The sequence below is a fragment of the Chionomys nivalis genome, chromosome 16 (assembly GCF_950005125.1).
Source record: "Chionomys nivalis chromosome 16, mChiNiv1.1, whole genome shotgun sequence".
In the NCBI taxonomy this organism is placed as follows: domain Eukaryota; kingdom Metazoa; phylum Chordata; class Mammalia; order Rodentia; family Cricetidae; genus Chionomys; species Chionomys nivalis.
Window position 1 is genome coordinate 25,244,833 of NC_080101.1, and position 24,745 is coordinate 25,269,577.

Here is a 24,745-nt window from a genome sequence, read left to right on the forward strand (position 1 = left end):
ATGCAATAGCAGAATAAGAAAAGCAGACAAGAGACTGCTCTGCCTACCTTATGGTTTGCCCCCATAAAGTGCATCCTGCATGCTGCTCCCCACAAGATCTTTGCAAAAAAATTTGGAAAAAAAGTAATTTCCTTATTTTAGCAACGATCATGAGTGATTCCCCACCCCCTGCCCTCTCACCCCCCACCATCCTACCCCTGACAGTTCCCCCAATTTACAGATGAAATTCCATTTTTCTTAGTCTGGAGGCAGAGCTCTTCCTGATGGGCAGCTCCTCTTGTACTTTTTTTTTTTTTAAATTATTGCATTTTATGTGCATGTTTCGCCTGCTTCTTTGTCTGTACAACCTGTATGTGCTTGGCACCTGTGGAGGCCAGAAGAGGGTGTTAGATCCCCTGGCACTGGAGTTACAGTTGGTTGTGACCCACCGTGTGGCTACTGGGAACTGAACCCAGGTCCTCTGGAAGAGAAGCCAGTGCTCTAACCACTGTGCCACTGCTCCAGAACCTCCTCTTGTACTTTTTATCCACATTATCAGCCTTCACAAGTCTTCAGACACTTACAATTCTCACACTAGACCCCCAGTATTGCCCCAGTGACTTCCCTTATGCCCTGCTTCTCTGCTTTTGCTAAAGCTGGATCTTCTGTCTGGAATTGCCTTGCCTCTTTTTGGTTTTGTTTTGGGTGTTGTTTTATTTTTGTTTTGAGACTCAGGTCTCACGTAGTCCAGAAAGGCCTTGAACTCACTTTATAGGCTGGGATGACCTTGAGCTCTTGGTCCTCCTGCCTTCACCTCTCAAGAGCCATTATAGAAGCCCTACATGAGGTAAGACAGAGAGAAAGATGATGGGTTCCACATTTATCAAGTCTTCCATCCGTGAGACTCTCAAGGGCCATTCTGGGAGACAGTGAGGAGAAGCTGGATCACCTATAGTGGCAGCCTTGAGACACTTGAGAAGGTGAATCAGGAAGAAACAGTTCAGAGTCATCCTCAGGATAGGGAGTTTGAGGCCAGCCTGAACTACATTATGCATTGTGCCCCCCCTGCCCCCCTACTCCTCTCTCTCTCTCTCTCTCTCTCTCTCTCTCTCTCTCTCTCTCTCTCTCTCTCTCTCTCTCCATAATATGTATATCAACAATAATACAATAAAATTAATTAACATGTCACTCATTCTTCAAGGGTTCCCCTAGATATCCTCTCAGAGAACTTTCTCTCTACCATGGTCTTCCCCATAGAATCCTAGCTCTTTCTCTAACTGTTCCCCTGCCCCTGTCTTGCCTTGCCTTGTATCAGTTACTGAGAAGAGACGCAACTGAAATTTGAATTGTCCCAGTGTCCCTGAGGCCTGGTATACAAACAGGAAATAGATGGAAATACTTGATAAATTATCTGAGCATGGTGGTGCACACCTGCAATTCCAGTACTTGGGAAACTAAAGCAGGGAGATTGCTTCTAGTTCATAGCCGGCTTGATCCACATAGGGAGTTCCAGGTTAACCAGGGCTAAATAGCAAGACCCTGTCTCCTTAAAAGAAAGAAAAGAGAGATGTGCAGGTGTGATAGTACACAGCTGTAATCTCTTGGGAGATGGAGGCAGGAAGATCAGAAACTTGAGGTTAGCCTCAGCTACATAATGAGTTTTTGAGGATGAGGCCAGCGTGGCCTATATGAGACCCTGCCACTAACAGCAAAGATTGGAGAGTCAACTATAGTGATATTTTGCTTGTGTTTTCACAAATAAAGCTTGCCTGAAGATCAGAGTACAGAACTAAGCCAATAGAGACTAGGGAGTAGTAGCACATACCTCCCAGGACTTGGGAGACAGAGGCAGAGGGATCTCTGTTAGTTCAAGGCTGCCCTGGACTACACAAGATTGATTCTGTCTAAAAGAGAAAGAGAGCTCACACAAAGGTGATCCCAGCACTTGGAATCCCACGCCTTTAATCCTAGAACTAGGGAGGTGGAGACAGAAGAGATATGGCTGGGTGGAGAGAGGACTATAAGGCAGGAGGAGACAGGAGCTCAATGCAGTCTGAGGATTGCCTCTGATGTCTGAAGTTTGCTGGAGACAGTTGCAGTCTGAGGGTTGCCCTGAGACTGAGGGTGCAGTCTGAGGATGAAGTCTGAGATTATTTTACTAAGACCAACTAGAATTCATGCTATAATCAACATTCAGTGGACTGAATGGTGTTTTATAAAAGAAGCAGATGAGTCTTGAACTGATGACAACATTTTGGACCCTCTACAAATAGCATTTTCTTTGTATTGGCACTAGTAGGAAGTACAGAAAAAGCAGCTGCCATGCTCTAGCCCTTTTGGCCTTGAACTAATAGAAGAAGCTTAGATAGGGTAGGCACTGTGGGCAGAGTTTCTCTGTGTCTCAGCAATAATTCCCAATAACCTCACAGAGGTTTAGTATCAATTATAAATGCTTGGCCAATAGCCCAGACTTATTACTAGCTAATTCTTAACATTTAAATTAACCCATATTTCTTATCTATGCTTTGCCACATGACTTGGTACCTTTTCTCAGTACATAGCATGTCCATCTTGCTCCTCTTTGTGTCTGCTCACAACTCCTCAGATTCTGCCCTTCTTCCTCCCAATATTCTCATTTTGCTCTCCCACCTAACCTTATCTTGTCCAGCTATTGGCCAATTAGCTCCTTTATTAAACCAATCACAGTGATTTATATTCACAATGTAAAGGAATATTCCACAGCATTATTTGGGAACTGGCAGGTGGGAAAGAAAAGTCTGCCTGCAAATGGCCAGAATTCCCATCTAAAATCTAACAAAACTCAAGAAAAGATTCAGAGCTCACAAAAACAGAGCTGCCTTCCTAGCCTCATGTGTCTCATGCCAGCCATGATTTGGTGATGCATCTCCTGGCTGTTGCCTGTGGGCTTGGGTAACAGCGTGTGCCATGAGATAAGTCGTGTGGTGGGGAAAATGTCCATGGTTTCTTACGCTGGCCACAATGCAGAAAAGCATCTCCTGGCAGCTGCCTGAAGGAGGGAGCCAGCTGCAAAAACAGAGGTCCTAGCCACGCTGCTTAGCAGTTTAAAGGCTCATGCGGTCAGAAAAAGATTACAAATATGCAGTAAAGACAGACCCAGATGGAAAAAAAACCTTCCAAACAGGTTATGGTGTGTTAAATATATATATTAATGTGTATATATGCATATAATATATGTGTGTGTGTGTGTGTTTAGGAGAGAGAAAAGAAGGAGTATATACAGTCATAAATTAAAAAATAAAGTTTTAAAATAATAAATCCTTGAAAGGGAATACAGTAATGTAAGAGAAAAAAGCTACATAAAGATGGGAAATACACAGAGTCTGGATTCTGTTTGTTATCATGTTGTCTTTAGATTTTCTGATTACAAGTGAAGGAACCACAGCTGCTAAAACACACTAGATTATGAAAACTGCTGGATTAAACCTGATGTGGGAAGTCCTTCTGTATATGTGCTGCTTTTGTTGGCTAATGAACAAAGAAGCTACTTTGGCCTGTGATAGGGCAGAGTAGAGCTAGGCAGGAAAACTAAACTGAATGCTGGGAGATAACATGTAGCTGACCACAGGAGTAAGCCACAGCCATGTGGCAACACACCGATTAATAGAAATGGCTTAATTTAAGATACAAGAGCTAGCCAATAAGAAGCTAGAGCTAATAGACCAAACAGTGATTTAATTAATACATTTTCTGTGTGATTATTTGCATATGGGCAGTCAGGAACAAATGAGCAGTCTCCAACAACATAAACTAACCTATGTATTTAAAAAAATGTCTTGACTTCAAAATGGAAGTAAAAAAATGTTACTTTGAGGAAGAGGTTATGATTTCATTTTCACAGGAAATGAGAGGCTATTGATTTGTTCAAGGTTAAAGATGACCATGTTTGATCAAAGAAGACCTCCTGAAATTCTGGCTATAGACACAAATAAGCTTAGAAAAACTATAAGACATATAACATATATTTTACTTGCTCAAACATAAAACAAAAAAAAATCATCTTTGGCTAAGTTGTGTACAATGCATAATGTATACTTGTATTAATACAAATATGTATGTTAGCTTTAAAAGTCTGTGCATTTTCAGAACAAGGAGATGAGACATCAATGAAAACAGATGGCCCAGGTGATCCAGCATTTCAAAATGCCTTTGTTACAGTCTCCTCAGAATTCTGCATCCAAAACAGCTTCAAGGCTACTGGCTGAGATGATCCAGCCTCAGAATACTCCAGTCAAGACTTAATTATTCTGATTTTCTCAAGGTTCCCCAAAGATATGAGCACCCACAAACAGTAGGAAGCACTCTAGAGAAAACAATGTCTACTTTCCCAAAAGGTGGATTTTGGATATTTGCTATTGTTTAGGGGACGTTGGTTGCAAGTTGTTACTGGTAATGGTCAGAAAAAAATTGGGGCAAAGAAGATCAGACTCAGGGATATTGTTTTGAAAAGAAAAGGGGGGAATATAGAAATGATAAGATAAAAATATAGATTATTGAATCTACTTTAATCCAAAAGACAATTATGAATCTCAAAATATTTTACATTGGTATGGATTTTGGTTTGTTGATACAAATTTAAAGTTATTTTTACTATACTATATATATGTTTCTACTCTTGTATGGGGTATTGTACTTATGCAACTCATTTAAAAATGTAATGTAATTAAGAAATACAAATTAATAGTGATCTATAATAGTCAAACTTAAAGTCATGTTAGGTATGTTTTCAAGGTCACACAGATATATTTAGATAGATAGATGGTATTCAAACATTTCAAAGACCTAAAGTATATGATATTTAATATGTTTAATAACCTAAGACTTTTCATGACAGTGAGGCATGTCTGCTCCTGACAGCACCCATTTACTTCAAAAGAAGATAATGGGCATCGAAGAACCTTTGTATGGAGTTTGCTTTCTTTATGGCAAAAGTTAGCCATTCAAGAAAAGAAAATGCCCTCATGTCCATTGTTGACAGTATACTGTCCAAACTGGACCAGCAGTATGTAAAAGAAAGCAATTGCCATACTTTGTAAAGACAAGGTAGACAGTCCTTCAAAATTCCTTGCTTCTCAGAAAAGTCTGTCAGATATACTTGGCCTCTAGGCCAAAGTTAGATGTCTCAAGGTTACAAAAGAACTTTGGGTGACTGTCCAGGCAGTCAGATGTCCCTGTCATTAGGTAATATTATACCCTTCTGGGATCTTTGATTGCGTTAAATATTAAATAATTAGACTTTAAGTTTTCCTTAGTTATGATAAAAAGCAAATTAGGTATAAAACTTTAGACTCACAAAGATAAGTAATAGAGCATTTTTCTCGGATTTTGTCAAATACAAATGGACTAGACATTGTAACTGTAATTCTTATTTGATAACTGTTTTGTTATATGTAATTTTACCATGTTAACGTTAAAACCATCCTTTTTATTTAGACAAAAAGGGGAAAATGCTGTGGAATATTCATTTACACTGTGTGATGATTGGTTTAATAAAGAAGCTGGCTGACCAATAGCTGAACAAGATAAGGTTAGGCAGAAAAGCCAAAATGAGAATGCTGGGAAGAAGAAGGGCAGAGTCTGAGGAAATGTGAGCAGACACAGAGAGAAGCAAGACGGACAGGGCATGCTCTGTACCATGACATGTGGCAAAGCATAGATAGGAAATAAGTCTTAATGTAAATGTAAGAGTTATTGACCAAGCATTTATAATTAATATTAAACCTCTGTGTGGTTACTTGGGGAGCAGCTTGTGGGGCAGAAACTTCTGCCTACAAGAAACAGAAACATAGCTCTCAAAACGCAACACCCCCCTTCATAGGAAATTGAGGCAGGGTAGGGAGGAGGGACATAAACAGTATGCGTGCCCAAGCAGAGTTAGGAGTACACGCTGGTAGTGGAGCCCTCACCTAGTGAGTGTAAAGTCCTGTGTTGGATCTCCAGGACTTGAAAAAAGAACATCCAAGAGAGATGGGCATACTTTATTTACAACATTACATAGGGCTGGGTTTGTGGTATCAAGAGAATGCTTGTCTATTGCTCCTGTGCCTCTTGACTCCGTTTCTGTCTGTCACTGGTCCTAGTTTCCCCGCTGTATCACCGTGTAGCTGGAAATGAAAAGAGTGTTTCCATCTCCTTGGTGCTCTGATGATTTTCCGGCAAGCATCTGGCTCCCAGGAACACTGGGCATGAGGCTTCTCCACTATCTTTCTTAATATTTTTTCGTTTCTTTTGAGAGTTGTTAGCTCTGACTTCACTGCTGAAGGTGTGCCACTCTATGTTCCCAAGGAAAACACCCATAGACTTTTTGCTTGTATCAAGTAAATACCACTTTAGGCCAGCCACCCCATCTGTAAACCAGGAATAACATCAGATTGCAGGGGTACTGACTGCGGTTAATTATATACAGTGTTTAGGAGCAGGGCAGTTACACAGGGACTCTGGAAGTTCTTGGCATAATACTATAGCATTACAATAATTCTGGCTAGCAAATTATAGCCTAGAAGAAGCATTACAGGGGAAAGCATCTCTGACTCCATGGCCAGCTGAGAGCACAATGTGAAAAATAAGTTGTGAAATACAACTTCTCTTCCTAAACCTTCAGAAAAACAAAGATAATGCTTCCATGTGCAGCCCACATGCAGGGAACAGGGAACAGGCATCCAGATACTGGGGCCGACTTTCTTGGCCCAGGTGTCCTGGCGAACTGCCAGGATCTAGCTAGCCTCTTTTCCTTCCTGAACCTAGGAGCTGAAGGGAGGGAGCTGAATGGAGGTGGGGCTTCAGATGAAGATGTCCTGGCCTTTGGGTGTGTGTGTGTGTGTGTTTTCCTTAATTGGGGCCTCTGTCCATGCAGGATGATTAAGTGATTTTGCAGCAGAGCAAGGATTTAAAGGGTAATTTGAGACATTTAAGTATAGAGATACCCGAAATAAACATCTAAGCATCACCTTCTGGGGCCTCTGACTATGCCCCAGACACCATATGGGGAGCCTCGTGGTGTGTGCACACTCTAGGACTATTTCCTATGCTAAAAGAATAGGTCTCAAGAAAGAAGTAAGTGGCAGTGTTTTCTGAGATTGTTGGGATGGGGTAACATAGTGGGGTTTAGGAAATTCAAGTACTCATAGGGAATGAGAGGGGCAAATAGCTTGAGTGTGCATGAGTGACTGAGTAGGTGGAACACAGCCTTCTGAGAGCTGGGCCTGGCCGTTCTTCACTGTGGTCCCAGGCCTGAGCCTGGGCAGAGCCAGGGAGAGCCTGGAAGAGATGACACTGTGGCCCAACAGGTCCCGCAGTCTCAGGGTGGGAGCCTGATCTTTAACTCCAGCACCTTCCTGGTCTTGCTGCCTATTTTAATAGATCACTACTCTGGACAAACAGTGTGCCAGACTCATAATGTCCAGATGACAGATGGAGATTATAGGTACATAGGGCTACTTTGGCAAATCAGCACTCTTAAGGAATGTCTCAGCTCCCAGGGGCGCACATCTTAGCCCTAAGCTATATGGGGAGAGATGGTGCCCAGCCAAATTCCAAATAGAATTAAGGTTTACAAGGCAGGTGCCTTATTTTCAGGTAAGAATTTTGGTCTTGACAAGGATCATGTTTACCTTCTCTGAGAGTAGACCCCAAGGAAAGTTACCTTTGGTCTCGGTTCCTCACATTTGAGAAATAACCACTTTAAGTCACATCATTATGGAGTCACCAGAACCCAGGGCTGGTATCTAAGTCCATCAGTGTGCTCTACCTCGGGGACTCAGTTTCTCCATCTGTAAATTGTCTCTCTGAATCAGATAGAGCCTCGCCAGCTCTTGCAACCTTAAGCGTTAAATGTTTACATAGCTGGTTCCACTAGGCTGGCAGTGAAGAGGGTTAAAGCCCCACTTCCTGCAAGGTGAAAAGGTAAGCAAACATTTCGACCTCCCCTTAGCCTTGCTCCCGGATTGGTGCCCCGCCGGGTCCCAGCCGCCTATCGCGTCTGCATCCGTCATCTGGATTGCTAATACGCTCATTAACATAAAGAGTCTTTCAAAGACCCGGCGCCGGAAAAACTGAACCGGAGTCTCTGTCCCTTTAAAAAGAAAAGGGACTCACACTCTTTCGTTAAGGGCATCTCCTCCGCACGGTCCTCTCTATCAACTAGAGGAACCGTGCATTGGTCTACTCAACGCTGGGCATCTATTCCCCGGGAACTGCACAGACAGTTTTGGCTTCGGAGAGCCACAGTCTCAGTCGCAGGGAGGTAGGGCCGGCCAAGTGGCAGGACACGGGATCCCTCGGGCACGACCCGGGTGCTGGCGCCCAGGCAGCCGCGGGAGGTGGCTCGTGCTGCGGGGGGAGGGGGGGTGAGCGCGGGGAGGTTCCCGGCTGCACGCGGGGGCGGGGCCTCGGTGGAAGGGGCGGGGCCTACGGGGCCGAGCCGCGGCGCAGGGCGGGCTCTGGCGGCCGAGTGTCACACACGCGGCGGCTCGGGAGGCGGCGGCTGAGGCGGCGGCAGCGGTAGCAGCAGGCGCCGCTGGGACGGGCAGGGGCGCGCGGGCTCTGCCGGGCGCGGGCCGCCTCTCTCGGTCGTTCGCTTGCTCTCCGACCCACGGCGGGGCCGGGCTTGCCCCGGCGTACTGGAGAAGCCCGCAGCCGGTCGCGGCTCGCACGGGGCAGGGACGCGCTCCGCGGGGGCCGCGCTCGGTGCGGGCGTGAGAGGCGCGGGGCGCCCGGCCTTCCGCTCTTTGAGGTCGGGGACCCTATGAGACGCGCCCGTGAGGGGAGCGAGATCCGAAGCTCGGGCGGAGCGCAGCGCGGGTGGTGGACTGTGCGGCAGCGGCCGGAGCCGGGCGGCGGCCAGCAGGAGGCGGCGGCTGCGAGAACTTGAACTTGGCGACGGAGACCCCGCACGCCCCCCACCGGGGCCGGGGCGTTGCGGGACTGGGCGGCAGCGCTGCCCCCCGAATGGCCGCGGCGGCGGACGGGGCTCGCGCGCCGCGGCCCTAGGCGGCCTCTCGCCATGGCCAAGTGGCTGAACAAGTACTTCAGCTTGGGCAACAGCAAGACCAAGAGTCCGCCGCAGCCGCCGAGGCCCGACTACCGCGAGCAGCGGCGCCGGGGCGAGCGGCGCGAACAGCCCCCACAGGCCGTGCCGCAGGCCTGCTCGGCTTCCTCGGCGTCCTGCGGGTCGGCCGCCGCCTGCTTCTCGGCCTCGTCGGGCTCTCTGCCCGACGACAGCGGCAGCACGAGTGACCTCATCCGCGCCTACCGCGCGCAGAAGGAGCGCGACTTCGAGGACCCGTACAACGGGCCGGGCTCGTCGCTGCGTAAACTACGCGCTATGTGCCGCCTGGACTACTGCGGCGGCGGCGGCGGGGAGCCCGGCGGGAGCCAAAGAGCATTCTCGGCGGCGTCGGGCTCTGCGGGTTGCTGCTGCGCGGCGTCGGGTGCGGGCGCCGCCGCGTCCTCGTCCTCATCCTCCGGTTCCCCGCACCTCTACCGCAGCAGCAGCGAGCGGCGACCCGCCACGCCAGCCGAGGTGCGCTACATCTCCCCGAAGCACCGGCTTATCAAAGTAGAGAGTGCGGGTGCTGCGGGGGATCCCCCGGGAGGCGTGTGCTCCGGCGGCCGCACCTGGAGCCCGACGACCTGCGGAGGCAAAAAGCTGCTCAACAAGTGTGCCTCCGAGGAGACCGGAGCCGGCCAGAAAGAAAAGGTAAGATCCAAAGCTACTGATGGGCACGGGAAGCTGAGGCACTGCCACGTTAACCAAGCCCTACGAGTCAACTTTGCTCTGGCACCCTGGAGTCTAGGCTCCAGCGCGCACTCTGGTCTGATTCCGTCTCTTTGGCTACTGCTCCCTAAATGCCTCCTTATCGAGCCCACAGCCTGAGCGAGAGCACCCCGCCTAGCTTTACCCAGAAGACAGACCCAGCCAGCCCTTCCGGCTCCCCGAGTAAAGTCAACTTTGGCGGGCCTAAAAGAGCATTTGCTCGTTTACCCCAGGGTTGTGTGGTGGTCCCCCTTCCGGATATAGATGGGAATTGAGGTCCAGAGCAGGAAAGGGACTCTCTGGGTTATAGTTTTCCTTGAATGTGTTTATGTAAATGTTTCTGAACCTCGCACTCTTGCGTGCCAGGTTTCCGAAGCCAAGCGGCCTGTTGTACTGGAGCAGTATTGGGAACCCCCACGCAGGCTTTTCCGGTCTAAATGTTCGTCCTCCCAGAGAACTCACCGATCTGGCACTTCCTACCTCCTCTCCCCAGCTCCGGAGGAGGTCTGCTGAAAGGAGACCCATCTCTGCCCACCCCATCCTCTCTCCTGACTCCATCCCTATAATACAGTCTCAGGGACGAGAAGCCTTTGTGGTAACCCCCTGCCAATCAGGCATCCAGTCTCCCCTGCTTACAGGGGAGTTAATAACAGCCAAGGCCCCTCTACTCCTTCGCTTCACACTCCGGAGTTGCTCTCCCCTCCCCCATAAAACACTTGCTCTGTCTACTAGTGGAGGCAGTGTTTTGATTAAATCTGAGGCCCAGCGAGAGATCTCGATCCTTAGGGCAGGGTTGCTTGGCTGTCAGGCCCCTGCTCTGGGTTCTCCCCCACATTCTTCTTGGAAGCTCAAACTTTTGCCTGGGATGGTGGAGACTGGATCTCCAAACAGGGAGACATTTTCTACTTGTCAGCTGGTGCTTGGCAAGGCTTCTTTCTTACTTTATGGGAGAGATGAGTTGGGGGGGTGCCCTCTAGTTTTCTTGCCTGGTTTTCTCCCTGGGGTCAACCTCTCCTGCTTTGTCTGTCCAGGATGGATAGTGCTGTGCGTGCAGTGTGAAGCAGTGTAGTGCTCTCGGGAACGGTGTGAGCACACACCTTGAAAGCTTGTGCTCCGGGACTTCCCAAGCACCCAAGATGCCACACTTGGTTGACAGTGAGCTGGAAGCTCTTGTGACTGCACACCCAGCAAGGGGGCTGAGAAAGATGTCCTTGCTGAGAGCCGAATTTGGTTGAGGCTTGTGGTTGGTGTTTTAGAAAAGAAAGAGGCTCTTGCAGCTCGGTAGTGGTCAAGCTTGGTTTGGTTGCCCACTGGGAGGACCTGGAGCTTTTACATCTGAAAGTTATGAGGAAGCTTTTCAGAGGTTTGCAGCCCACTCACCATCCTTGCAGAAGACACTCCCCTCCCCCCCTATACTTTCTTAGTCCTACTGCTAGTGGTTCAGCCTCCTCACTAAGTCTTTTTTTTTTTTTTTTTGGTGGCTTTCAAAATTATAGTAATTTTTTTTCTCAATTAGTGTTCAGACTTTGAAATGCTTAGTAATGATACTGAAACTTCAAGTGTGTCTAATACTTGGCTTCATTGTTACTAGATATTTCCCATGGGTCTTAGCTCTCCTCTAGCAGGTACTGGAAGGGGAACCCTGTCCTGTGCTTGTCTGTATTGAAGGCTGTGACAGAGGCCATCCTGTGATGGGGGCTTCTGGAGGGCACCTGTGAGGCAGTACCATTGTTGAACTGGAGCCAGTTAGTGATTGCGGGAAGCTGGAGAAGTGTCTGCTGCTTTAGAGGACTGCAGGTAAAATCTGGCGCTGGGACAGAGAGGACCCTGGAGGGGCTGCAGGGCCCTGGTCTTGTAAACTGGGTTGTATGGTGGCAGGGAATGACGTTTTTCATGAAAATCTCTCTGGGTTGGTTTTCCTCTCTTGCACGTAGCTTTGATCTTTCAAGAGTTGTCTGTCTTGGGAGACAAGGGAGGAAGTTGCCAGATGTTCTTTCTATCAGGAGGAAAGGGGGCAGCAAGGGAGTGGTTGCAAGGCCGCAGACTAGCTAGCACAGGGACACTGAGTGTCCCTGGAAGGCTGGCTAAAACATTACTGGACATGTAGTCCTGCAATTTTATTTTCTGAGACAAGGCTCAAAGAATGCTTACCTTAAACTTACTAGATAGCCAAGGATGGGCTTCAGTTTCTTTTCTTTTTTTGGTGTGTGTGTGTTGGGGGGTTTCAAGACAGGGTTTCTCTGTGTATCCCTGTCTGTCCTGGAACTCACTTTGTAGACCAGGCTGGCCTTGAACCCAGATTCGCCTGCCTCTGCCTCCTGGAGTGCTAGGGTTGAATTTCTGACTCTCCTGCTTCCACCTCCCAAGTGTGGGTACTACAGGCATGGACTGTCTAGTTTTATGCAGTACTGGAGATTGAACCCAGTACTTGGTACATGATAAACAAGCAATTCCATCCAGGGAGCTACGTCCATCTTCAGCCCCCTCTGCAATTTCTTTAAAAAACAAAACAAAAAGCTGCTGCACATTTATTTTTTCTTTGACAGTTTTATACATATATACTGTTTTCGTTTTATATTTAGTTATTTACTATATATACAGTATTCTGCTTGCGTGTGTGCCTGCATCACAGAAGGCACTATAGTTGGTTGTGAGCCACCATGTGGTTGCTGGGAATTGAACACAGGTCCTCTGGAAGAGCAGCCAGTGCTCTTAACCTCTGAGCCATCTCTCCAGCCCCCATATATACTATTGTATGTCGATGAAATCCACTCCTAACTTTCCAGTCTCCCTCTGTATCCTCATCCCCAGCAACAGCTTCTCCTACCTTAATCTCCTATTTTAAGAAATTACCTCCTGAGGCGATTAGTGCTGCCTGTGTGGGCATGGGCAAACTACCAGGGGCCACCCCATCCTCAACAGCTCTCAGTTGCCAGTACCTCCTCAGCTAGGGGTGGAGCCTCATGGGTCCCCTACCCCCATGCTAGGATTATTGACTGGCTTGATATTGTACAGGTCTCCTGTGGGTTACTGTAGTTGCTGTGAGTTTACAAGTACAATGGCCGTGCCGTGACTGGAAGACAGCATTTAAACAGCCCCTCTCCCCATCGTGTTTCTTGTTCTGGCTCATTTCCTGAAACTTGTGACTCTACAGTTCTGGTGGGATCCTTGAGAGTGCATTTTAACAAGTGTCTGAGTGATTGCCCTGGGTCCACTTAGAGAACCCCGAGCCCGACGCCATGATGACTCTTCTTTACCAGGACCACTTGGGTCCAGGCTACTGGTGCACATGTCCGGCTCAGCATGTGGCCAGTACCTCCCATCTGGCGGTCAGAAGGCAGTCTGGTTTTCACATTATTTCTAGCAGACAGCATTTGGAAGTCCAGACCTTCTGTGATCCCCTGAACATCCTGAGCCTGTCTTCAGTCCCCACCAGTGGCTTCAGAGAACCTTACTTAGCCTGGGGCAGTCAAGCCTCCCGGCGTCACCTTAGAGAACTGGCCTGTGCCAGGGTCCAGTTTTAACCCCAAACCTGAGTCGAGAGTTCCTGTGTCATGCAATGGAGCTGGTGGTCCGTGCAGCCATCTTGCTGTGCTGCTCCCACCATGGTTCAGCTTTGGGGTCCTATTCCTGCCCTTCAACACTTGCCTCTTCCTTTTTGTACACGGTGTCATCCTGTTCTCCAGGCGAGTGAATCCTGGAGCACATCCACTTGCATCCCAGTCCCACCACCACGTCTATTTTCCTTATAGACTCCCTTGGGAAAGAGACTTTTCACTGTTCCAGAGTCTCCCTAACATAACTTAGCTAACCAGCATCCTGTGCTCAGAGATGGGGTAAGAGAGTGGGAAAGGAGTCTGAGGTTAAGGGTGCAGTGATCTTTGGTCTGAGCTGCTGGAGGAAGTGGATGCAAGTTTTCATCATTTTCCCCCTTGGGGCTTTTGCCTTGAGAACTTGGGGAGGTCTTTATCTGGGAAGCAGACATTTAAGGTGACACTGGGGGCAGAGGTATGAAGCAGGACGGGATGACTCTAGGCGGTAACGGGGCTTTGTGTGTCAAACAGTGTGTGCATATACTCTGACGACTGTAAGGACATTGTAGGAAGCCGGGCGATGGTAGCACGTGCCTTTTATTCCAGCACTCAGAAGGCAGTGGCAGGCAGATCTCTGTGAGTTCGAGGCCAGCCTGGTCTACAAGAGCTAGTTCCAGGACAGGCTCCAAATCTACAAAGAAACCCTGTCTCAAAACCAAACCCAACCAACCAACCAACCAAACAAACAAAGGGCATCACTGTAGGGTGTGTCTTTTGGAAGCCAGAGCCTTTAAGCAGTGGGTCTTCTTGGGAAATGAGAGGTGAGAATATAGGAGAGGTGGGGGTGGGGTGATGATTCCGGGTGGGGGCCTCAGTTTGATTCTCCCAGGTGAGTTTTTGCACTGGAGGGGGTGTTTCTTAGAGCAGTGGTTCTGAACCTTCCTAATGCTGCTTTAATACAGGTCCTCATGTTGTGGTGGCCACCAACCTTACAATTCTATTGAAACTTCACAGCTGTAATTATGCTACTGATCCCAATGTAAATGTCTGATATGTGACCCCTGTGGGGTCATGACCCACAAGTTGAGAACCATACATCTGGAGGAGATGGCCCAGAATTAGGGTGCAGCTGTAATATATCTCAGGTGAGGGGGTGGTAAGGGTCTGAGCTCCTGGGAGAGGAAAGAAAACGGTAGTAGGCTGATGTAGGTAGAACTAATCGTCCTTCAGTCATGCTGTTGGGAAAAAAAGTCAGTCAGTCGCAGCACATACCTTTAATCCCAGCGCTCAGGAGGCAGAGGCAGGAGGATCTCTGTGAGTTCAAGGCCAGCCTGGTCTATAGCCAGGTCCAGGACCGCCAGGGGGTGGGGGAGGGGTGGGGAAGCCAATTATTTGTGGGTCTCCTTGGATGCAGTCAAACCGGTCTCATCCAGTTATGTCTTCTGCTGGTGTTGTTTCTTTTGTCATAATTAAATGGTGTTTCCAGTATACCTGGGAAAGTCAAGATTTATCATGACATCAGTTTTGCCAGGTTTAAAATACATGCTAATGTGTACCAACACTTGGTATATTGTCAGCATCCACAGAGTTGAGTTCACAGGTTTTCCGTAGCTACCGAATAATAACTTTTAACTTGAAAAAAAGAAAAAAACACCTAGCAGTTTCTGAGCTCTTTGCTAGGCAGGAGGAATTTAGAGGAAGTAAGTGTGGCTGAAGAGGTACATCAGGGTACAGAAGGCTGTGTGTCTGGGCTCTGTAGCTGCCTGGTCATAGCTTAACCATAACCACCTGGCACTCAGATGGGGAGAGGGAAAGCCAGGTCTGTATTCACAGCTACTCTGGAAGTAGAGTCAGAAGGATTATAAATTCAAAACCTATCTGGGCGACTTCAGAGTGTGTTCAAGGTCAGCCTGGACAGGTTAGATCTTCTCTCAAAGTAAAAAGACAGTCTGGAGAGATGGGTGGCTCAATGGTTTAGAGTGCTCATTGCTCTCCAGAGGACCTGGGTTCCATTCTCGGGACCCACATGGTACTGATACATAGACTCACTACCATCTGTAACTCCAGGCATAGGTGGTCCGTCCAATGCCTTCTCTTGGTGTCTGCCGGTTCCAGGCACATACACGATGCACAGATAGCATGCAGACAGAACATAGAAAATGAAAAGTGAGAAAAAAGGAGAGGGCTGAGGTGTTGCTTAGTGGCAGAATATTTGTCTAGCATGCACTAGTGTGTGACACAGCACAGGCTTTTCAGCTTTTCCTCTCTGAGAGGCTTCCCAGCTCAGCTTCCCTCCTTCCTAGAGAGACCCTTAGCTTTCCTGTTTACTCGGGCAGGGAGGGGCCTAGTGAGTCTGGTCAGTTTCAGGGACTTCAGGAAGATAGTTTGAATTGTTTACCTTCCTGCTGAAGGAACTTCCTGAAGGATGGACTGTTTCAATCTCTGAAGAAGGTTTTGCACAACAACCAGGCCCTGGATTCAATCCCCAGTACCTTGAATTCCCTCCCACCCCAAGCTGAAAGAAAACCTTGTTTTTTCCTAAATAAACACTTGCATAACTATGTATGTAGTATTATGTATGTATGCATGTAGTATTATTTTGTATTAGGTCTTATAAGTTTGCCAGTCAGGGCATAATATACATGAAAGACAAATATCGCTGTGCCTTTTGCCTTATTTTGTTTATTCTTTTGAGCTCACAGAGATCCTCCTGCCTTTGTCTCCTGAGTGCTGGGTTAAAGATGTGTGCCATCATACCCGGTCCTACTACGTTATTTTATATAGGAGATTTAAACTCCTATATATACTTTGTGGTATCCAAGGAAAGTTCTGGAGGCAATGTCCCCTGGGTATCAAGAAATGAACAAGGACACTAGGTTCTCAAGCCCAAGACAGTATCAGACAGAACCTATGGAAAGCCTGAGGTGTGTGCCAAGGACTGGACAGGCCTGAATGCTGGCAGGTGAAGGAGGGCTGCTGGAAGGTTCCAGCTGAGCTGACTCTTGAGAAGGGATGAATGGAGATGCCTGAGCAGGGAAGGGAGGAAGAGTACATTGCCATGCAGAGGGTGGTGGGCCTGATAGGCAGGTACACAGTTGACAGAACTGATCTCCGGGCCTTCCTGAGGGGAGTTGACTTATCATTTTGTCTTTTCACAGAAATCACTAGTCAGGATCAATGGAAGCCAGGGTCAAAATGTCAGCCATTTCTGTTTGATTGACAACCATCTTCTCCAGTCCTTAAAAAGTCCTCTTTGGAAAAGGTTAGGACTGGAGTTTATTGCTGTAGTTCTGCTGAGGACAGGTTCCCCATTCATGAGAGAAGTGATGGCTGTCAAAGCTGTTTCCAGTGTTAATGCCCCAGAAGACTTGGTTCTAACCACTTCCATGGTCCCAAAGTCCTCACAGGCATCATAGGTACTAGGTCCAAACACTGTAACAGCTATTGCTCCATCGCAGGTCACTCCGGCCTCCTGGGCTTTAAACTACAAGTCAGCCAACCTTAAAGGGCCAGAGCCAGTAGTAAATGTTTTCAGATTTGAGAGCAAGCAAGGTGGTCTCTGCTGCAGCTGGTTGGCTCTGCCATTGCAGCTAAAAGTGGCCTTAAAGTATATATTAGAAGGAATACTTGTGTTCTGATAAAATTGTATTTTCAAAACCAGGCAGCTGGCCCATGGGTTGTAGGTTTCTACCTAGGCATCAAATAGTTTCATTTCCGGTCTTGATGGGGTTCACTGAGTCATCTTCAGCACATGTTCAGATGGCAGAATGGGGTTCCAGAAAAGAGCAGAAGCCCATGAAGTTTGCTGAGGTTGGAATCTGGGGCTGTTCTTCTGCTGTAGGTACTGTCGGCCCGTCGTGGATAAACAGTTAGTGACGGACCTCGTGTCACAGCTTCCAAGTGTCAGGGCAAGGTGCACACTGTGCACTGAGCCCGCTACGCGTGCGCTCTTCACTGATTTGGCCCACTCTTTCCCAGTTAAAATGGCCACGGGCAGGCCCTGCTGTGCACTGTGATGGTTGTGTTTCTTCTCCCTCACACTGAATGTTCACCTTCTTGCCTCTCTTCCTTACTTTTTCAAAACCACAGCTGGATTCTTTCTCCCCTCCCTGTCCACTGCTGAACTCCATAAAGGAGATGTTAATGCTATGCTTGAGTTATCTTATAGAGAAATTCCGCACACAGGGTAGGCGCGTCCCAGAGGACAGCTGCACAAAACGTGTGCCTTGTAATTGTCATGTCTTCTCATTCTGACACCAGACTTCCCTCCCCCGAAGGATTGGCTAGGGTGTGTGTGTGTGTGAAAGCTGCTGGTACCTCTCTCTGCCGGTCAAGAAAGAACTTAAGTTTCCTAAAAGTACATCAGGTGACCGTCTTCACTGATGAGACACTCTTGGAACAAGACTGATTAGGACTTAACCTTGAGACTTGATCCTGTCCTCTCCCTGCTCCCAAAGCATTGCTATCCTATAACCTTGGCTTTAAAAGGCAAATTTGCAGCAGGTGTGGTTTCCTCTGGTCTTGCAGCCAAGCCTTCCTCTGGTGAGTTTAACTTGTGTTTTAGAAGCAGAGGTCAGCTTTGGTCTTTTTTTTTTTTTTGAAAAAAAACAAAAACAACAAAACAAAAAACAAAAAAAACCTGGACTTGGGGCCCAGAATCGAACCTGAGACTTGTGGCTTTACAGTTGAAAGCTGGGGCTGCTGCATGGTTGGAGAACACAGTAACCAAAGCCTGGAACACAGACCTGTCTACATGACAGAAGTGATATGTAAACAGGTTTTGGATGAGCTAAGAGTGACCCTGCAAAGAGGGTGGTCTGGACAGCACCATGGAACTGAGGCGGTGAGAGGAGGGGAAATACCTTCAATGAGAGAAGGCCAGGAAGGCTCCTCTGAGGAGGAGATGTTTGGGCAGAGAAAGAGTAGTTAACTGTGGCTAAGGGAGTTTGCGTGGTCATGCTAGCAGGTTGTCTTGCATGCCACCTGCTGTTTTGTGTGCTTTATATGTAGTTCTTCTCACTGCCTTCTTTTGATGTATGTGCTCCTATAATTTTCATTTTATTTATTTTGCTAGTACAAGGCAGAGATGAGATTTGGAGCTGGGTCCAGAGTCTGTTTCTAACCACTGTGCTGTGTCACCTCCAACTGCATCTCACACCCGAGTAGTTCTGCTTTGTTTGTCGTTTATTCTGTAATTTCCCTGTACCCCATAAAAGTGACTGGTACTGTGATCTTGTAATTATTCCACAGCACAATGGTCACTTTTATGCCTGTAACTCACTGGCTTCTCAGACCCACTCTGGGGAAGACGCTGAATTCCCCGTTTGCAGATGGAGAGTTGGAGCAGAGCCTGCCCTGCCCTTCTGCAAGTTCTAGCTGGACTGGTAGCCTTGTCTTCTGAGGCCAGTGCCCTCTAAGCTAGGGTGGGGAGGCCACTTGGCCAGAGCTTGAATTGGCAGGAAGGGTGACAGCCTGATTGAGTTCCGTTTCTTCCTATGTTTTGATTCTGAAGCGCGTTGCTGAGACCATTGAGGCACAAGGACTGAGGACCTTGCTTCCACAATGGAATTTTCCTTTGCTTCCTGTTTGGTATTTTCCAGTAATATTTCTATTAATGTTTCACTTTCAGAGGTACTGACTTCCTGAGAAGTATGAGCTTTCTCAGTGCTGAGCCAGGAAGAACTGACTTTCCTCTTGGTCATTCAGTTCCTTTCTGTTTTCTCCAAGGGGAGCTCTGGATTTCCCATCATGCTGGAAGGGAAAGGAGCTTGTGTGTGTGTGGCAGGGGTGTCCTGGGGATGGAGAAAGGGTTAGTCAGGACCCTGGGGAGTGACTCAGCCCTTGCTGGTGAGGCGCTTACAGTAACTAATGGGCTCCCAAGGTCCAGAAGGGAGAAGTGGCTTGACAGGTGTGTGTGTGTGTGTGTGTGTGTGTGTGTGTGTGTGTGTGTGTGTTGGAGAGTGGAGGTTCACTGAGTAGGATTTGCTGGCTGAACCCAAAGTCTCCAACTGGAATGAGAATGACCTTGTTTATGTATTCTCTTTTATTCATTCAGTAGCTCTTGCTTAGAAGTGCTACATGCTGCCTGGCGGGCGCTGGTGGCACATGCCTTTAAACCCGGCAGAGGCAGAGGCAGAGGCAGGCAGATCCCTGAGTTCCAGGCCAGCTTGGTCTATAGAACAAGTTCGAGGACATATCTATCCAAAGCTACATAGAGAAACCCTGTCTCAAAAAACAAGTGCTACATGCTAGGTGTTGTTCTGTGTAGCTGGTAGGAATAGAACTGCACTAAATAAGAATACCTCATTCCCCCTGGGGTTAAGATGTAGGGTAGAGTTTAGAAGGGACTTTACTGAAAGGCCAGATGCTGCGAGCTGTACCAGAGAAGGGCCAGGCAAGAGGAGGAGGCAGGAGCTGGCAGGGCTGCTCAAGGGGCTGTGCAGAGGTCAACACCCTTGGGCGGGGCAGGTCAACTCGGAGGGGTGTGGAACAGAGAGACCTTGAGCCTCCTGTGAGTAGGTAGGTCTTTCACTTGTACTCTAGGAAGCCAATAGGAGGTTCTGAGCAGAGTTGTTGAATGATTTGATGTAGGTTTTAAAGAAGATTACTTCAGTGCTGGCATGTAGCTCAGGGGTAGAGCACTTGGCCTGCTGAGTGAGAGACCTTGGATTTGGCTGAGTGGAGGGGACAGACAGGCCATTGGAACTTGGGTGCCCTTCAGCAGGAGGTGCAGAGACCAGTGGTTTTCTGACAGATGAGAACAGCAAGAAAAAAGTCAGTGTGTCTGCTAGGATTTGACTGAGTAGCTGGGAAGATGTGTGGCTACTGGCTTTGTTAGGGGTTCCTGAGGACACAGGAACCTCTGTCGGGGGCTGCAAAAGAAAGTGGGAATGCAGGAAGAAAAGGAGGCCACATGAAGGAAGGCTGCAGCGACAGAGAAAATGGACATCCAGATAGAAGGGTAGGATCACTTGGCTGTGAAGGATGGATGAGACCTTGGGAAGTGTAGGAACTGCACGTTCACTTTTTAACACTTTAAAAAAATTCAGCGCAAATATCATTCACAAATCTCTTCCGTTTCATTTATTTATTTATTTATTTCTGTCCCCTCAACCCAAGGTGTTTGCATTCTCATTCAGAGGCCTGTCTTATTCCCAGCTTCGGCTAGGTCCTAGTTTATCCTTCCATGTCTGTTATGGGGCTGTGACATTAATGAATTCATGCTGGAGTACCAGATTCAGACCAGATGTGTTTAGAGGTAGGGGTTTAAACCCAGGAAAGGACAGATGTTTGAACTCTTGATCATTTCCGTAGTTTGAAGAGGCCACAGAATATCTGTCTAGTTCAGTGCACTCACTGTATGTAACACTTCCATTCAACAGTAGGCCAGCAGTTAGGACCAACAGGAACACAGATTTTAAAGTTTGATTTGCTCAAGTTTATACCTTAAATAACTGAGCCATAGTTCCTCTTAATTTTTTGTGTATGTATGCTCACATGTGTGAACGTGTGTGCACATATGTTCATAAGTGTGTGGGGAGTGCACACATGGGTGTGAGCATGTGCCCATATTTGCTTACGTGTGTGAGCGTATATACATGTGTGCTCTTTGTGCACAACCATGTTCAAGAATGTGTGGGTGTGTGCATGCATGCACACATACGTTTTGAATATTGTGTTTCGTTGTTTCTTTTCTTTCTCCCTTCCATTACCACCTCTTTTCTTCCTCCTCTCTTTTGGAACAGGCCTTGTATGATGCTTTAGGCATCCTGGAACACACTGTGTAAATCAGGTAGCAAAATGAGATGATGTTTAGGGGAAGTGTGCCAGTCACTGTAGGGTTGAAAGCCATTGCTATCTGTGGAAGAGCACAGGGCCTGATATGTGGGAAGAGCCTTATGACTTTTGTATTACTTTGACAATGCTTGTCCTGGTCCTCGGCCCAGCTTTAGACTTAGGGCTTTGCTCTCAGGCCTGTGGCTGTCCTCGGAAAGGGCCCTTCCCTCTTCCTTTCCTGCAGAAGGGCAGTTCTAGGGCTGTGCGTGCTGCTCGCAGGTCCACACATGCTTTGTGAGGCTTAAGAGCCTCAGTCTTTCGAGGAGGAAACTGAGGCCTACAGGTAATGTAGCTAGTAATGGACAGAGCTGGACCTGGGGCTGTGTCCACCCCTAACCTCCTGTGCTCAGGTGCAGGGGGTGTTGAGAACATCACTCTGTATCAGCTCTGGTGGTCTCAGCATTGTGAGGCCAGCCAGAGCCCACCAGTCTTTCCATGATGGATATGTAAGACACTGGAGCAAGGAAGTAATGGGGTCAGATCTGTGCTCTAGGAAAACGTGTGTCTGCAGCCCAGGGGGATGAGCTACAGAGGGACCCCTCAGTGGAGCCCTGAGGTAGAGACCTCAGTTAAGCAAATGTAAGGTCTGTGGGCAGGGGCAGCAAGGATCTGACCCAAGACTGCATACTTAAGCCGTGAAACATGTGCCTGGCCTTTCAGGCAGCTCTCTGACACTGGTGGTCAGTGGAGGGAAACAGACCAAGCACTTGTCGAGGTCTAGGATTTTCTGAATCACTGTTGTCAGTAGCCCAGATCCCCTCTGTGGAAATCTGTAGTTACTTCATCTTCCAGCACAGCTGTCCTTATTCTGTCAGGGTCCCAAAGGCTAGGTGGGAGTGGAAGTGCATCCCACTCTGACTGCTGGCTGCTCACCTTAAGAGGAACATAAAGCAAGAACGGCAGAACAACTGCCTGGCTCGTCTACGTGGGACTCAGGAGCTGGTGGAAACAGCATGGTGTTCTGAGGGTGGATGGAGCTGGCCATTGAGGTTCAGTTTGGCGGCTCTGCTGTCCCATCTGACATCACGTGGAGTTGGAAGCATTCCCATGTGTCAGGATCAATTCTAGAAGGAAGCCAAAGTGAAGCCACCCTGTGGTTCTGAATGTCCTCTGAAGGAGAAAATGCAAAGGGAACAGGGAGGTTGGGATTCCTAGGCTCATGCTGACGTGTGACTTGTGGTCAGTGTCCTTCCAGGGGACAAGGTCTTTGAGAAACAATAAATGCTGAGAGCCCTTTGGGTCACCAGAGGAAAACAGCAGCCTCTGGAGGTGCTTGCTGGTCTCGGGATCCCCCAGCCAGTTCTTTCTGCAGTTCTGTCATGGGCCCGTGTCTAGCTAGGGGGCCAGAAGGAAGACTTCAGAGATGGAGGAATCACTCTGCTTCTTAGCAGGCTTCCATGGGGCCTGGATCCATTTGAAATCCATCTGTGGTGTGACTGTGAAATGACAGGATGGGGGGAGTCAGTGTCATCACTTGCCAGTCAGTCACCCAGCGGACAGCTGAGAATGTTGTGACAGCCTGGACTACGTTGCCAGAACTTGGGCCACAGGTTGTCCAGGTACAAACACCGAACTCTGGTGTGTGGCTGGGTTTGCCTACCTGCCCTTGCTTCATGGCAAGGTCTAACTCTGGGTCCCTGTGGGGTAAGGTGGCTGTGGGCCTGATTCTAAAACAAGAAACTATCCAGGCAGGCCGGCCTTTTGTTTGGAGGCATCTCTAAAGGTTTTAGCCATGACACCTCTGGTGTAGCAGAAACTGCTGTAGTGGCAGCTCACAGTGGGCTACTGATGAAGTAGTTTGGTCAGTTTGTAGTCCATAGATGGAGTCCTCATTTTTTTTTTTAAATACCATTCTCTCCCCCCCCCCCCATATCTTTAGTAGGGTCTCTTTATTTTCTGGCACCTCCTTGACCCTATCTCAGATATCTGAACCTCTTTCCTTTTGATAGTACCTCTACTCTGATGGCTCTGGCTTTACCTGTACTGTAGGTAGCAAAAACTTTGGAGCCTCAGGTTCCTTAAAGTTTAGCAGCTTGTGTTCCATTGGTACCATGAGAGTAAATTTCGGTGGTACGCTCTCTTTCCTTTTTAGAGTTAACAGGACACCAGGTTCATGCATTCTTGTACCCTCCCTAGACTTTTAAAAATTCAAACAGGAATCAGAGCTGCTCTGGTTGAGACCTGCCTTCCTGTGAAGATCTACATATTTGAATTTCAAAGGCTTGTGACTAGACACGGAGGTAACCTTGCATTCAATATAGAACTCGGAGACCAGTGAGTCAGATTGTCACCCTTAGTCCGCCTCGGTAGCTGCCGTGTGACTTACCCTGCTCCTTAATGAAAGATCACTGTTTTGTAAGGAGTTCTGGCATTTACCAGCCTTGCTCTGGAAATGTTCAAACATTGACTGGCATCTGGGGGTGGACTCAAAATCATGAGTTTGACTTTGGAATCACACTGTAGCAGTCTGTGTGTTGCAGATTGTTATGTGTCGTGTGTTTGATTTAAAATGCCCCTGCAGGACTGTAGAGTTTGCTCCCCAGAACCTATATGTCGTAATGGAACGTGCTTATAATCCCAGCACTAGGGAGGCAGAGGGAGACAGATCCCTGGGGTGTCCTGACCAGCCAGTCTTGCTTACTTGACAAATTCCTGCCAAGTGAGATCCTGTCTCAAAAAATTAGGTGGACAGCCATCAAGGCATGAGACCAAGAATCACCTTTGGCCTTCACCCACGTACCTGTTGATATATGAACAACATACACATATACTCTCTATATAGTATAAAGTCCTGTGTTCGCTCCAGCAGGACGTAAACCGGGTGTGGTGGTGCACAAATGTATTGAATTTTAGGCCACTCTGGGGTACACAAGACCTTGTCACAAACAGAAAAGTTGTTGACTTGGTTTTAAGTCAAAAAGAATGCCCAGAAGAACAAGGGAACATGGTGGCACAGTTGAGGCACTGCAAGAGTCTGAGGATTTTATTTAAGAATAGAAAGAAGAGAGTTACAGTGATTTAGTTACAGGTCATAGAGCATTTGGGAGAAAAGGAAAATACTGGAAATTCCCCAAGTACCCACCTCCCGGAGCCGGCTAATTGAGACACTTGCTAGTGGTTAAAGAGGAGCCGTGAGCAGAGGTTGAATTCGGTGATACTGTGGGACTGTGGAGAAGCTGGAGGTGAAATGCTTAAGAAAGGCATAAAAAGCTGACTATTGGTAGGTGTGGTGCATGACTTTAATCCCAGGAGGCAGAGACAGGCACATCTCTATGAGTTCGAGGCTAGCCTGATCTGAGTTCCAGTACAACCAGGGCTGTTACGCAGAGAAATCCTGTCTTCAGACATTCCCCCCTTGCCAAAAAACAAACAAACAAAAAAATTAAAAAGCCATGTGTTTGTGTTCCCTGCCTCTCCCCTCTTTCCACACATACTTGTAAAGGGCTGGAAGCAAATAGACCACAATGTCAACAGTGGTTGTCACAGGTGACAGGAAAGTTGGATTATTTTGCATTTTCAGAAACAAATGTAGATTATTTAGTCACAAAAGCAAATTTAAAAAACAACTTAAAGTAGAATATCAAAGCACACAAACAAAAGCCAG

At 47.8% G+C, this 24,745-nt stretch overlaps 1 protein-coding gene across 1 annotated transcript in view; it reads left to right on the forward strand.

The window, feature by feature from the left end:
* Positions 1 to 8,454: 8,454 nt before the first annotated feature.
* The window catches only part of Shb (SH2 domain containing adaptor protein B), a 113,044-nt gene continuing 96,753 nt past the window's right edge, over positions 8,455 to 24,745 (forward strand). The window contains exon 1 of the mRNA XM_057790589.1: positions 8,455 to 9,715. Coding sequence (XP_057646572.1) covers positions 9,020 to 9,715 — 696 coding nt within the window. The 5' untranslated portion in view covers positions 8,455 to 9,019. The remainder of the gene's footprint in view (positions 9,716 to 24,745) is intronic.